Here is a 15,765-nt window from a genome sequence, read left to right as displayed (position 1 = left end):
CTGTGCGAGCGGACATTAACGCACATGGAAGTTTAAACACCGGCTCAAACAGCAAGTTTTCCAGCATTAACAGTGCTGCTCAGCCCGCTGTCTGTACGAAGTAACCCGTGGTTCTGTATTTTCTGAGCTGGTTTCTCAGGCGGCATGTTTGTTTTGCTCACGAGGGCAGCGGGGGCGGGCGGGGCAGAGCTTGAACAATAGTGCGGTGACAACCGCATAAACCATTAAGTGTGTTGTAATAAAATATCGATATTAGCCGACAGTATATCGATTATTTATTGAAACAGAGAGCACAACAATATATTGAAATATCGATTTTTTTTCCCCACCCCTAGGGTTTAGTATTCTTGAAATCCAGCTTCCCGACAGCCACAGCTGAAGCTTCGCTGACTCGTGTGGCGTCAAGTCAGCAAAATGTCTACAGCCGTGTATTTCTGTACGATTCTCCAAAAGTAGGAACATTTACAACCCTTACAGAATGTGACCTTTCAGAGTTTCACCGATGCTCTGTATCTTCAGTTTATATTCATGAAGAAAAAAAAACTTCATACTGCCCCACGTTTTTGTGTTTTAATATCACATTTTTGATCATTTAATAGACATCACATTGTTCATGTTGCGTAAATATTAAAATCTTTTGATACATTAACATGAAAGTGACACCGGTCAAGTTGAGGTGACGTTAGATGCACAAAGGTGATTTACTAAATGCATTTCAGGGGTGTAAGGCACTGCTAGCAATCCAAGACTCGTGTACAGCAGCAGTTACGGTGAAGAGATTAAAAGAGGAGAAGAAATGACATAAAACAACCGTTCAAATATTGCTTTCAAACTCTTCTAGTTTGATTTTTATGGAAGCTTGAATTTGATTGTCATCAGGCTTTATGGACTTTCCACTTTCCGCTGCCTCATCGAAGGACTTTCCTCTGTTCCATTATCGTCTTCTTGTTGCCTGAAGTAAAAGTTAATTATACACACATTTATTGTTATACATCAAGAGAACGTGCAAATGCATGAAGCAAATAAACATGTAGAGAAATGTCCATCATACTCACAGCGTGTTTTGGTCAGCATTCGTAGCATCTGACAATGAGACGAGAAGGAATAAGGCTTTAACTACTTGACAAGAAATGTATGAAAATTTAATGCACGATTAAATTGCACGATGCCAGATATTCGCTTGGTGCACGAATCCGTGTAAACATTTAATTCAATTCAATTCAATTTTATTTATATAGCGTCTAATACAACAGATGTTGTCTCTAGATGCTTTCCAGAGATCCAGAACATGAACATAAACATAAACCCCCGAGCAATTATTACATAAACAATGGCAGGTAAAAACTCCCATAGTGGGAGAAAAGCCTTAAGCCAAACAGTGGCAAGAAAAACTCCCCTTTAGGAGGGAAGAAACCTTGAGCAGGCTTAATGCGAGTTGTTAAATCAGTGAAAGATGATTTTAACATGGGTTCCTTAAGGGAACACAAAAATGGGGAAATTGTGTGAAGAAACAAGAATTCATGACATTTACAAAAAGTCGTGGGAAAGAAATTACATCCTCTTTCAGTTCAAGGTTTTACACATTCAATAAAATTAACTACCATTTGACCGTTGCCAGATTTTAAATTTTTAAATTTTACATTTTTTTCGGCACCTCTATAAATGCTTTAACATAATACCAGAGAGGAAAGACATCAGCACAGAAGGACTTATCGATGTGGGAAGGATTAAAAACGCCATTTCCAAACAATTTCCAGCAAGTAAGACTGTTCACAAGTCAAAACTATTCTAGACGGCTGACAGTATTCAAGGGTGGATGAAGGTCTCTCCAAGGTCAGACCACGCTGTGGTTGGAGAAGCTGCACAGTTTATATACAGGACTCAGAACAGTAAACGTAAAAGACTGCACATATAGCTGGTTTAAATGGGTTTTCTCTCAATTACACGAGTCCTTTCACATCTTTATTGAGAGAAGGTTTGCAAAGTTGCATCTAAATAAACTGGAAGACTTCTGGAAGAACGTGCTGTAGACACAAAAACCTTATACAGGACTGTCTCAGAAAATTAGAATATTGTGATAAAGTCCTTTATTTTCTGTAATGCAAAAATGTCATACATTCTGGATTCATTACAAATCAACTGAAATATTGCAAGCCTTTTATTATTTTAATATTGCTGATCATGGTTTACAGCTTAAGAAAACTCAAATATCCTATCTCAAAAAATTAGAATATTCTGGGAATCTTAATCTTAAACTGTAAACCATAATCAGCAATATTAAAATAATAAAAGGCTTGCAATATTTCAGTTGATTTGTAATGAATCCAGAATGTATGAATTTTTTGTTTTTTTAAATTGCATTACAGAAAATAAAGAACTTTATCACAATATTCTAATTTTCTGAGACAGTCCTGTAATTGTTGAAAACACCCCAAAGAAGCCCTCAGGAAAAGGCCTTGGCACAGATTGATGACGATTAGGGATGTCCCGATCCGATCATGTGATCGGAAATTGGCCCGATCACGTTGCTTAAGACTTGATCGAAATCGGTCGTTGCATCTCGATCAGGGATCGGTATATTCTCATTATTTTGATCAGCGCATCAAAAACTGTGGAAAAATGCTAAACAACTGGTGTATCAACAAGCAACGGGTCCACATAATTTTTGTACAACAACACTGCTAATATGAAGAGAGCTATGGGTGAGGTGAGGGTGGAGTGTGGGCCGTGTCACGTAAAGTGAGCTCAATAAAGTTGTTTTCTTTGATATGCACACAGCAGTGTTACAGCGAAGGTAAATAAATTTAAGTTAAGTTACAACAGTGATTTAAAACCGAAAGAAGCCTCTGTGTCGACTTCCTCAGCTGAACGTCCAGAAAAACCCTGCAGGCTGCGTCACACATTCTTGCAGACTTTGCACGCGGGCAGCGTGATGGACACCCTTCTATCTGGAAGATTGTAGGTCCTTCAAACACAAACATTTTATTCTTTAAGCCAGAAAAGGACAGTAAGAAGTAAGAGTTCAGTCTAAGAAGCAAATTACTGCCTTACTTTGACACTGTTGCTCTTTTATTTCCTTATTTGTTTACATGCCTGCTGGGTATTTTAAGTTGAGCTGGTGTTTTTATTTTATGTTTAAATATGCATTATTTTTGCAAGTTAACAGTTGCACTATTATTACTTGATTGTTCAAGCTAGCTCGAAGAGAACTGTTTAAATGCTAAATGATAAAATAAGGTGAATAAAATAAAAAATGGGGGACGACCTGGATCTGCTTATTTTTCATTTGTTCATTATTTGAATGTGTTACGAAAGTATGGGATCGGGACTCGGTATCGGCAGATACTCAAAAAATCAAATGACTGGGAATCGGATCGGGGCCGAAAAACCTGATCGAGACATCCATACTGACGACACGGCGTAGGTTACGTAACCTACGCCGTGCGCTCTGCGTCGATGTTACGCGGGCCGTACCCTACGCCGTACCCTACGCCGTCCCCCACGCCGTACCCTACGCCGTAGGCTCTGCGTTGATTTAACGCAGACACATAAATCAGCTCTGGAGCCGGCAGGCAGAAATCTCAAAATTTTTCGGGGCAAATTTCTTAACAGGCGTAGCTACAACTGTTAGATTTCATCTATTAAACCAACATTTATCTTCCTAAATGATTTATTTCAGCCAGCGGTAATTCTCCACAGAGCTGCAGGTTTCTCCCCGGGTCGACGGCGCAGGGCGATCACGTCTGTACTCCGGCTGCTGCTGCTCCGACCCGGCGGCTCTTCTCATCTCCGAAAACATCGGATCAAATTTCTTAACAGGCGTTATTTGGATAAACTGAGCCCAGGTTGGGGATCTTAACGGTTACTTTTATGCCTGAAAAAATATTAAAACTAAAGTGGCATATTAACAGCGCTACAGCTAAAATTAAAACAGCTTTTGGCTCTCAGCTTCCTGATTTTAGGGGTGGTGCTGAAAGTAGGAGTAGTGGGAGTATTGGGACAGGGCCCTGGGAAGATTTCAAGTGCCCTAAAATCTGTCCCTTCTTTTTTAGGGGTAGTGGTAGTGAGGGAGGGCTAGTGGTAGAAAGTAGGGGGTGGGATTGGGCCTAAGTTAGGCCACTCCCACCCCCTTGACTGAGGTTGTACTTCCTTTACCACCTGGCGGTACATGCTAATACCTTCTGTGTTGTTTTTCTTGGACCGGCTTCTTTCCCAGAGAAGTATGGCGGCGACCAGCACGATAACCTCCGCCATGATGCTTATGAAGGGCTTCAGCGGCTCCATGAAGGTGATTACCTTCACAATTGTCATATAGGTGTGAGTTTAAAATGGTTTTAATTATTTCACATAGTGTACAAGTCGCCAGTTTGAAAACTCCTGAGATCTAGATGTAATCACAGTAATTCTCTTATCTAGTCAAACTCATATGAACCTAAAGTTTAAAAAAGGCAGTATTTGAGTGAATGTGGTCTGACCTTCAGCGACATGTGGCTCATGGAGGTGCTGATGTTGTAGACGGCGCCGCAGTAGAACCGGCCAGAGTCCGCCTCGGTCAGGTTTTTCACCTTAAGTTTGGTTTTCCTCTCATCGTTGTAGATCTCATAACGATGCGGCGCTGGGGCACTGAAGATCTGCTCCTTGGAGACACAAACCTCCGCAGCATTAGTCACTTTATCTGTCGGGGGGCATCTGTTCAGGCTGAGCAGGTTTTCATGCATTTGTTTTTGAAGAGTCATTCTGGTGCTTTTCCTCTTCGATGTGAAGATCTGCTCTGAGTGTTCTGCATTAGTCCTCGACTTCCTAAGGGACGGCCCCAACAGACACAGAGAAACCTGCTTCTGGAAACCAGTGGGTGGGGGAAACCGATCAGAGAAATACAGCATGTGACGTAGGCGACGCATACCTGTCAAGTCTCCCGTTTTGGCCGGGAAACTACCGTATTTTACCCTCTTTCCCACCGTCCTCCCGTATTAGTATTTTCCTGTGCATTTCCCGTTTTATAATATAATAATTTTCAAACTGCAAACTAAATTGTCACTAACCTCGCGAGAACGGCCACCTGCTATAACCTGGGTGGCCGTTCTCGCATGGTTAGTGGTGACAACGGGAACAAACTCGGAACAACAAATCAGAGATGGATGGATGTAACGAGAGAGAAGACATTTCCGCCCAAAAAAGCAAAGAATTTGTGTAAATATCTCTAAAAATGGGAAACCTAATTTACTTTCCTAAAAATGAGCAGGATGGGGCTCAGAAACAAGTTCTGAAAGATGTGTAACTGCGATGTTAGGGCCAGTCCCAATCCCCCTCTAGTCCTACTTTTCAGCACTACCCCTACATTTTGCGGGTTCCCGTGAGGGTAGTGGTGTCCCAATTCCTCTTTGCATGTAGGGCTAGTGGACATAACGAGGGCTAGTGTGTATCAATCTAGCCCTTCAGAGTGAGGGATTTCAGATGCTGACTCGCTGACCGGGGGCTAGAGAAATTTCCCAGAATGCTTTACGTCGTCATTTGCAGACTGAATTAAACGAAAAAACAATGGCGGACATTTCTTATTTTTTAGTGAATAAAATCAATATTTTGAGTTAGTTTCTGCATAAAAATGCGTTTTGATTACATTTCTAGTGAGAAATATATATTTTACTTTCATAATAGTCACTCAGTGAATGTACATAATCACTCGCTTGCCCGTTTTTGCGAAGTCTTTTCAGATCTTGCCAGAATAAAGGCTGATTTATGGTTCCGTGTTACGCGGCGACGCACGCCGTACGCCGTACCCTACGCCGTAGGCTCTGCGTCGATTTAACACGGAACCATAAATCAGCTCCCGGACCGGCGGCTCTTATGAAGTGATTAGTCTCCTCCTGGTCTTGTGTTTCTCCGTGTTTATAAGAACTTCCTGGATTCAAAAGACCAGGATTCCTTGTGAACAGAGCATGTGCAGAAAACAAATTCCTGTTCCGTTTGATGAGGATATTCCGTTTGACGTTTATATGACCCAATATTCGGGTTTTAAAAGGAGTAACCCAGGGGTCATATTCAGGTTTTTAAAAACCTGAATATGAGCAAATCCGGGTTATTCAAAGGGGTTATTGGTGTTTACATGGCCGTGCAAAACCGGGTTATTGCCAATATTCGGGTTTTGAAAGGGTTATTGATGCATGGAAACGCAGTCAATCAGACAATCAAGCAGGAACCTGATCCATGGTGCTCTCAGCATCCAGCTGGGTGGTTTTCAACGGCGGCTCTCCGAGACATTGCATAAACCTCACCTCCAACCCGCGGAGATTTGCTTGCTACATTCTGTATTGGTGAAAGTGGCCGTGAATCGGAGGGGGAACTAGACCCGTTTCACCAGGGAGGATTTCTGCAAAGTGAAATTCAGGCTCGGAAAACCCTGGACTTTGGAAAAAGTGTCCATTCAACAATGACCAGTAACACAAATGTCCTTCAAAAACACGTTAGAGACACGTTGGGACAGTTTGCTCACCTTTTCCGTGCCATTGTCCTTGTACCAGTGCCAGGTGTTGGGCATTGGTTTGGCCTCCTCCATTTTACACACCAACACCACAGAATCCCCCACGTAGCTGACGACGGGCTTATCTCGGGTTTCAGCCATCTGTGGAGCTGACGGAGCAGGACGCAGGCGTCATTTTATGGATAATCAGGGAGATGACGAGCCATTAACTATTACGGTGAAGTTATATCACACTTAAGAAAGGACTTCATCCATACCTGCCAAAATAAAATCTACTTTTGCTTCACTTCCAAACACACACGAGTAATTCCCCAGGTTTACCTCTGCAATGATACTGAACCTGTGAAGGAAAATAAATTGTTTTAAATATTTAGTATAACATTATTACATGAATGAAGTAATAAAGGTGTTCACACCTTGTCACATATAATAAATGACACAGGGCTACTGTCTTTTAATGAATTAAAACAGTAATTTGATTTACCTGGCGGTACCTTTTTTTTAAATTTACAATTAAGAACAGTAATGCGTACATATGGGGTACCTTTGGGCCAAGCTTTACCTATTCATATGCTATGCTAGTGAAGATAATACATTTACAAAAAATTGGTGGATTTGTATCATATATTTATATAAAAAACTGCAACAAAAACTGTATGTTCCGATTGGCATTGTCAGAGTATGGAATATTGATTTAAAAGATCATGGACAAAATATAGACTGGAAACGAGTGTGGAATAATATCCCTTTGACATCTAGTAATCAACTCAACAATAACAAAGTTAATAATAAAAAAAAATAAGTTAGATGTAATTGTAATGTGTATTTTTGTTTTTTCGATTTTTTGTTGGTGCTTGTTTTGTTTTTTCATATAAGGATTGTGTTTCATGTAGTATTTAAGTTAAGTCTGATAACGCTTGAATGTATTTTGTCAAGACAAGAAAAGAGGAGGGTGGGTGAGGGCGGGGAGATCAGTGCAGTCATTGGGTGGGGGGATTTCAGTGCACATTATAATTGCAGAGCATCCTCTTTTGATAAATGTTATACTGTTACAAGTATATGTTTGAAATGTTGATGCTCCTCTTGAATATTGTTTGAAATATATATTTTTTTCCCTCATTGTTATCCTACCTTGCATGGGTTAAAATTACTTTGAAAATCAATAAAAAGTTGGTCATAAAAAAAACATTATTACATGAAGCGTTTTCTCATAAATCTGTTCAACTGCCACGTTTGCCAAGTTGAGCAGCCAATTTAAAAGACAGTTGCGTCTTTTTTTAAAAACACCTGCAACGCCCTTTACACCTAGTCTTCCACTTTTGTTTTCATTTCATGTTTTGTGATGTCAAGTTCCATCCCAGTCCAAAATTCCTTTAGTTCACAGTGTTTCCTGTGTGCAACATATTTGATAAAAAGTTTCAACAGTACAACTTTGACCCTTTCATAATGTTGATACTCCCTCAAAGGCATTCGGGCAACGAGGATACCAAGTGATTAAAGATGATTTTATCTGTTTTTCTTCCTGGAAACAGGCCTGTAGAGTATCTTAATAATTCACGGTTATCACTGTAAAACCTTTCATGTTACACTCCTCCACACTTTTCTCCATCAAGGACACGTTTGAAGGCGTGCTGGTGCAGCGCTCACGTCTCCATCCATACCCATGCCGTTCTCATGTGTGCAGAACACGTGCTTACTTTCGAGTTTACAGTCGCTTTGTTTTATGTGATTATAGCCTATTAGCTACTGTCAAAGGATAATTATTGATCAGGTGCGTTGAGGGTTTGAGTATCACTAGTATCCAACTTACACCTGCATTCTTGCCCTTTACGCACTGAAATTCATCCAGATTCCTTGAAAAATATATTTACAGGACTGTCTCAGAAAATTTGAATATTGTGATTTTCTGTAATGCAATTACAAAAACAAAAATGTCATACATTCTGGATTCATTACAAATCAACTGAAATATTGCAAGCCTTTTATTATTTTAATATTGCTGATCATGGCTTACAGCTTAAGAAAACTCAAATATCCTATCTCAAAAAATTAGAATATTCTGGGAATCTTAATCTTAAACTGTAAGCCATAATCAGCAATATTAAAATAATAAAAGGCTTGCAATATTTCAGTTGATTTGTAATGTATCCAGAATGTATGACATTTTTGTTTTTTTTTAATTGCATTACAGAAAATAAAGAACTTTATCACAAAATTCTAATTTTCTGAGACAGTCCTGTATATTATGCCATTAGTGAGATATATTTGAAAGCCCCTTCCAAATGTTCTTTGAGGGAAATTATTTTTAAATTTTTTCTCACACATTTAACTGTTTACCCTCTGCACATGTTGTTTCAATTGCAATCACCTGCAGACATTGCTTACTAAAATGATGATTATTTAACTGTGCCGTCAATTTGGAACACGTTGCACGCTTAAAATGCAAAATTGGATTTATGTTATGACAAAAAACTAATGAGACAAAATATGAACTATGAACTTTGTTTCTGTCAGATTAAATGTACAGATTTACCATCATATACCACATATCTCACTGCATTTTATTTCTGTTCTGGGTCGTAAAACTGATTCGATAAATAGTATAAACTAAGCACATGAAATACTTACCCTGCTTTGAGTTTATACTGCTCATTCTCCGGCAGCACCGTGACACGACTGCCCTGAACCTCACGTCCATCTTTAGCCCAGTAGCCCGTTATGTTCAGTGAGTGGTTCTGACCACCGGGCCAAATGCACTCCAGGGACAGATTGGCCCGATTTATCAGCTCAATTCTCTTCACGTGACTCTGACCTGCGTGAAACATCACAAAGGGCTTTCAGACGGACCCGAGGTCAAATCAGAACCCACCAGAAAGGTGCAGCAGCTCATTATGACCCAACACACCCATGCCCTGGTACCACGTTCTAGAGGTGAAATAATCCCCTCGGCAGAATTTTTACAATTCCTAGTAATATTTACAAAACCACCAGGGATAAAAAAAAAAAAAAAGTTAAAAAACAATACACTGAAATCTTGTGAATCTATCATAAAACATAATCCGACGGTAATACCTGTCAGAGTGACCGTCGTGGTGAGTGTTGGCAGCGGACTGACAGGAACCAGTGGTGGAGGTGTTGGTGAGGGCTCCACCGTCTCTGGATGCAAAACAAACACGTCATTTAAACAAATTAACACAGTCCTAGTGGAGAGAGAACATAGCACAGCAATTTCACAATTAAACAGCTCAATGAAGGATGTAGGTCTCATAAAATTGTAATATTTTAGAATCCCAGAAACAAATTTCGAGAAAGAAATTGTAAGGTTATTAGATTTTTAGAATCTATAAAACATTACATGTCTATGTTGCAGTAATTTGAGGGGGGAGGAACTTTATCCTACATTTTTGCTACATGAACTGTCATCCAGAAACTCCCTACCTTTAATTTGCCTTTAATTTGATGGAATTAGTTTCAAGACTGGGGTCAGATTTTAGGGTTTTAAAAAAGGTCTTTAAAGGAGCCGTCTGTAAGAAATGGCCAAAACTGGTACTGCAGTCACTTTCAAAATATTGTTGAGCGGCGTGTACCCCCCCCCCCCTCCTCCCCCCGACCAGAGGTTGCCAGGTAGGCTGCAGAATGCAGCAGGAACGTAGGCTGCCATGGCTGCGATAATTAGAGCCGAGCTGGCAACCCGGATGCCGAAACAATACTGACTTGGTGATTGGGAGATAGGTGGAGGGTGGAGCTTCAGAAACAATACTGACTTGGTGATTGGGAGATAGGTGGAGGGTGGAGCTTCAGAAACAATACTGACTTGGTGATTGGGAGATAGGTGGAGGGTGGAGCTTCAGAAACAATACTGACTTGGTGATTGGGAGATAGGTGGAGGGTGGAGCTTCAGAAACAATACTGACTTGGTGATTGGGAGATAGGTGGAGGGTGGAGCTTCAGAAACAATACTGACTTAGTGATTGGGAGATAGGTGGAGGGTGGAGCTTCAGAAACAATACTGACTTGGTGATTGGGAGATAGGTGGAGGGTGGAGCTTCAGAAACAATACTGACTTGGTGATTGGGAGATAGGTGGAGGGTGGAGCTTCAGAAACAATACTGACTTGGTGATTGGGAGATAGGTGGAGGGTGGAGCTTCAGAAACAATACTGACTTGGTGATTGGGAGATAGGTGGAGGGTGGAACTTCAGAAACAATACTGACTTGGTGATTGGGAGATAGGTGGAGGGTGGAGCTTCAGAAACAATACTGACTTGGTGATTGGGAGATAGGTGGAGGGTGGAGCTTCAGAAACAATACTGACTTGGTGATTGGGAGATAGGTGGAGGGTGGAGCTTCAGGCCAAAACAAAAAATGACAACATAAACATCAGTTGAGGGCTGCAACTCCTCTTTTTAAACTGGAATATCCTGGCTTGAGTGCTGTTGTCAGTGACATAAGTATTTGAAATGAACATGATTTTTAAATGTCTGTTGACATATCGGGGTGATTTTGTGATTCGTTTTATTATTGCTCTTACATACAGCTCCTTTAATATTCAGAATAATCTCTTCAAGCAATGCAATTCTACAACTGACAGAGAAGTATTGCTATAATTATTATTATTATCATCATAACAAGTGGAGCACAAAATGTCTGGGGTTCACTTGTAACTCTCATTTAAGTGGCACCTGCTAGTTGCTATGGAGATTTCCCCAGCTTTTAAGAGCTCATTATCTCAGAATGTACTTTTAGTTTAAGATAAAATAAACCCAATTAAAGCATTTCCAACACACATGTGAAATGAGAGAAGAAAAAAAGTATTTTAAGATGTTTTATTAGGTTTTCTTCTACCCATTCACTGTCATCCTAAATGTTAGTTGATATTAAGCCACTTGGGATAGTCTTTAAGTATAACCCACATTAAAAAATGAATGTTTTTAGTGATATTGTTTAACATCAGTATAAGGGATAGTAAGGTATTTGTCCCTCGTAAGTCTCAAATGTCACGACGTGACAAACTTTAACTAGTTTTTCTCACAAACGTCGGTGCGGTGAAGCCTTTAAGGCTGATTTATGGTTCCGCGTTACACCAACGCAGACCCCACGGCGTAGAGTACGCGGCGACGCCCACCGGCGTCGCCGCGTACTCTATGCCGTAGGCTTCGCTGTCGATTTAACGCAGAACCATAAACCAGGCTTTAGCGGTTCACCTGCCAACACGTGTTTCTCATCATGAACCAGTTCTGCTTTCAAGTTGGACAAACAGAAGCCTGTTTTCCACTAATTTCACGACAAAAAAATCTAAACTTTCGTTAGGGGAAGCTTAAAAGAAAACCCAAGGAGGAAACGTTAGAAAACCGCCCCATAGATAGTGTTTCACGCTAGGAAACACAAACATCAAACAATCACCAAACGAAATTAAATAAAATTGCTAAACATAACCGAACTTGAAAAACTTAAGTGTCCATTATAATAAGTCTTCTATCACCCTATGTTATTTATTTATTTACACTAAAACCCGCCCTAGTGTAATACCAGCTCATACATACATATGACGTCACGGTGTTCAAATTACATAGTAACTATTTCCTCTGTTTCCTCAATTCCCCACAAGGTTAGCGGGTCATTCAGGGATGAAAATGACCAGAAAATAGCTTTAGGACAAGCAGATAATGAGAAAAGGCCGGACTGTCTTTACTTGTGTTGCTGCTGCAGAAGAGCATCAGCAGGAGGAGGAGAAGGAGCTGCTTGCTGGAGGATGTCATGGTGGTGGAGCCTCGTCCTCCCTGCAGGTTCCTCTGTCTCTCTGCTGCTGGTGCTGGTGCTGGCTCTGCACCACCACCTTCCTCCTCCAGCAGCAGCAGCAGCAGCAGCAGCACCCTCCTCCTCATCCTCCTCCTCCACAGTGACGCAGTCATGAAGTCACCCTGCAGCCTGCGGGTTGCTGACTGACTCCATGCATTATTCAGCCAGACAGTCCTGCAGCCTGCTCCCTCCTGCAGGGAAACTCGTTAAAATGACACAAATGCCCCTGTTCTCTGATGGGAAGCATCATTTGCATGCACATTTTGATTAAAAAAAAAAAAAAAAAACAATATGCAACAGACTCAGAGAAATGCAATATGACATTCTACAGAATGTCTATATATCCCCATATACAGGACTGTCTCAGAAAATTTGAATATTGTGATAAAGTTCTTTATTTTCTGTAATGCAATTAAAAAAAAACAAAAATGTCCTACATTCTGGATTCATTACAAATCAACTGAAATATTGCAAGCCTTTTATTATTTTAATATTGTTGATTATGGCTTACAGTTTAAGATTAAGATTCCCAGAATATTCAAAGTTTTTGAGATAGGATATTTGAGTTTTCTTAAGCTGTAAACCATGATCAGCAATATTAAAATAATAAAAGGCTTGCAATAATTCAGTTGATTTGTAATGAATCCAGAATGTAGGACATTTTTGCATTACAGCAAATAAAGGACTTTATCACAATATTCTAATTTTCTGAGACAGTCCTGTAGTAAATATACAGCAGGGGTCTCTCCAAACTGTCAAAAATGTAAGACTAGATTAGGAACAAGATTGCACTGTCTTTGGGAATGTGAAAAGATTCAAAGTTTCTGGCAAACTGTATGTGACGAGGTTGGTGTGATAATCCAACAACAATTACAGCCAAACCCACTACTATGTCCACTGGGATGTATCCCTAAATCACTATCACGGCATAATAACACTTTACAGTTCTTGCTTATGTTGGGCCGAAAGGCTATTATGACTAAGTGGGTGGGAGAAGAACCTCCCTCAACACATTTATGGAAGTCGTTGATAGCCAACTATATTTCTCTGGAAAGAGTGAGATTTGGAATAAGTGATCAGAGGAGCCTTTTTGGAGCAAAATTTGGCAAAGTGTTGGAATACCTGGGAACTGCCTGAATATTGGATTCACTGAGGACCTTGGGAATCATTACTTTGTATGTATTCTGGATCTGCTACATATTTCAAGTTATTTGTATGTATACTGCACTGGACATGTATCATTTTGAAAATGTATAATAAAAATAATGTACAAAAAAAAAACTGATACATTTGTACCCATCTGTGTGCAGCTGAGCTGAACTGTGGTGCTTTTTTGCAAGGTTCTCTGTCATGTTATATGAGAGGACCCTGGTGACTCGGGGGCACATTATCTCCTCTTTCTGAAAGAAGCCAGGACTGGAAATATTTTACCTTTGTGTGCAAATTATAAAACCAAATAAATGAAGTTCTTTTATTGGAAAAAAAAAATACTGTAAATTTCACATGCAGTCAGAGCCAGAGATTTGAGCAACTTAAAAAGCTTTTTCTGATTTCAGTCCTCTTGACATGTCTACGAACAAAACACATGAGCTATATTTACAATAAGAGCATATTAAAAACTGTTTCATCATGGAAGCAAGAAATTAGTGACTGCATTAGCACACCTGAATCAAAAGAATGGCTCAACAGCCTGTCACCAAGGTATGTTAAACACACATTCATCTAAAATCAGGTGAGTTGAAACAGGTAAATGTCTTCAATTTGGACAGCTGACTTAATGAGCCCTGCTTTAGGGTTCTCACCCAGGTTTCCTGGTATGACTTCAGTGTTTTCTTTACGGTTTGCACCTCGCTCGTCATTCACAGAAAAATGTCTTCACAGCAGGTTCTCATTCCTTCAGGAGTGACTTCAATCTGGCCTCTGCTGCAAAAACCTGATCAAGGTTTTTGCAGCAGGCTAGCCTGCATGTTTTATGCATTATTTAGAATCAGTTATGTTGAAGCAGAAGAGAAACATCTAAAACATGCAGGACAGCCCCCCCCCCCCAGATCTTATAGTTTCACAAAGGAACTCTGAATCTCAACCACAGTTTCCATTGTTCTGTTGTTAATATTTGTATTTCTTCTCTCTGTTTACCAGCCAGCTGGTCAAAAAGTCTGTTGTTTACAGATATTTTTCACTGGATATGTTGGAAAAAGCCTGATAAATGGGGGGTTTTCATTTCATTTGTATGCTATTTAGCATAAAATGATGATCAACCAGATGCACAAGTGGGTTTAAACCAAACCACATGTTCTAAAATCTGCTCCTCACCGGTGTTACAAACTTCCTGTAGAGCTGAGGTCTGCTCAAACTGTCAGCTCCTTTAAATCAGGCCTAAAAACATTACTGTTGAAGCGTACTCTTAAATTAAATACTTACCTGCAGTACTCTACTGCCCTTACTTTTTAACAACTTGTGCTTTATTATTTTACCTCTTTTCTTATCATTTTATTTGTTATTTACTGTTTAATTGTATCTTGCCGCTTTTAATGTTGATGTAAAGCACTTTGAATTACCTTGTGTTGAATTGTGCTATACTAATAAACTTGCCTTGCCTAAAATCCTTCCTTCAATCAGGACCTGCAACATGTTCACCAGCTCCGTGTTTTCCCTTCGTCACGAGGGATGAGGTCAACTTGTGTTCAAACAATATTGAGTTAGGAATATAACACCCTGGGAGCGTAGATGTGCTCCCCAGAACAGACCATGATAAAGCTTCCTCTCGTCACGTTTCTAGCGTGATTTCAGTGGGTGTTGTGGAAAAATACACCGACGGGTGACCCCGGCTGAGGAGCCGGACCAATGTGGATTCAGTCCTGACCCTAACCCCATCATCACACTGATGCACTCATCAGTGTGTGACTGTAGAGACAAAAGTGCTGGGTATAAAATAAGAGGTGCCGTGTGAGAACAGAAGAGTTAAAGATATTTTAATATATACTATATTTTACTTTGAATTTTCTTCACTTTCAATGGAATGGAAAATTCAGTTTAACTTGTTTTCAGCAAATAAATGTCAGGCAGGTACCAGGAGTCTCAGCTAGCTTTGAATAATTAAAGACTTGCATCACAGAAATTCAAATTTTATTAAAGTTTAACTATGTATATGTATATATATATATATATATATATATATATATATATATATATATATATATATATAAAAACAAGGGCCTGCTGGGATTTCCATTACTGTATGTAGATATATAATATATATATATATATATATATATATATATAAATTAAAATTTCTGTGATGCAAGTCTTTAAAGGAGCTTGAGGCTCCTTTTAAGAAATGAGACTCTCTAGCGCCACCCTTCACCACGACGGCCGTCGGGGGTACTGCAGCCAACAGTGAAGCCGGCACGGGAGAACGGGGAGAACGCACATGCAGCGTCATGTGACGTCACATCCGCAGGACAGCGCGGGAAATTCGGGACCGAATTG

The 15,765-nt window shown here is 40.0% G+C and overlaps 1 protein-coding gene across 1 annotated transcript; it reads right to left on the bottom strand.

The window, feature by feature from the left end:
- Positions 1 to 555: 555 nt before the first annotated feature.
- emb (embigin) lies at positions 556 to 12,342 on the bottom strand. The gene is made up of 9 exons (XM_061730103.1): positions 12,170 to 12,342; positions 9,551 to 9,634; positions 9,107 to 9,290; positions 6,736 to 6,818; positions 6,491 to 6,627; positions 4,476 to 4,637; positions 4,179 to 4,296; positions 1,056 to 1,083; positions 556 to 952 (listed from the first exon to the last, which is right to left on the bottom strand). The coding sequence occupies exons 1-9, from the start codon at positions 12,234 to 12,236 to the stop codon at positions 883 to 885; spliced, it is 933 nt and encodes a 310-aa protein (XP_061586087.1). The 5' UTR covers positions 12,237 to 12,342; the 3' UTR covers positions 556 to 882.
- Positions 12,343 to 15,765: the final 3,423 nt, after the last annotated feature.

The sequence above is a fragment of the Cololabis saira genome, chromosome 9, assembly GCF_033807715.1.
Source record: "Cololabis saira isolate AMF1-May2022 chromosome 9, fColSai1.1, whole genome shotgun sequence".
Lineage (NCBI taxonomy): Eukaryota > Metazoa > Chordata > Actinopteri > Beloniformes > Belonidae > Cololabis > Cololabis saira.
The sequence above is the reverse complement of the archived record's forward strand: the minus strand, read 5'-3'. Positions and strand labels throughout refer to the sequence as shown.

Coding starts and splice junctions, on each gene's coding strand:
- emb (XM_061730103.1), bottom strand. CDS start 12,236: ATGACATCCTCCAGCAAGCAGCTCCTTCTCCTCCTCCTGCTGATGCTC. Junction 6,628..6,735: donor AGTAGATTTTATTTTGGCAG/GTATGGATGAAG, acceptor CTGCTCCGTCAG/CTCCACAGATGGCTGAAACC. Junction 953..1,055: donor AATGCTGACCAAAACACGCT/GTGAGTATGATG, acceptor CTTTTACTTCAG/GCAACAAGAAGACGATAATG.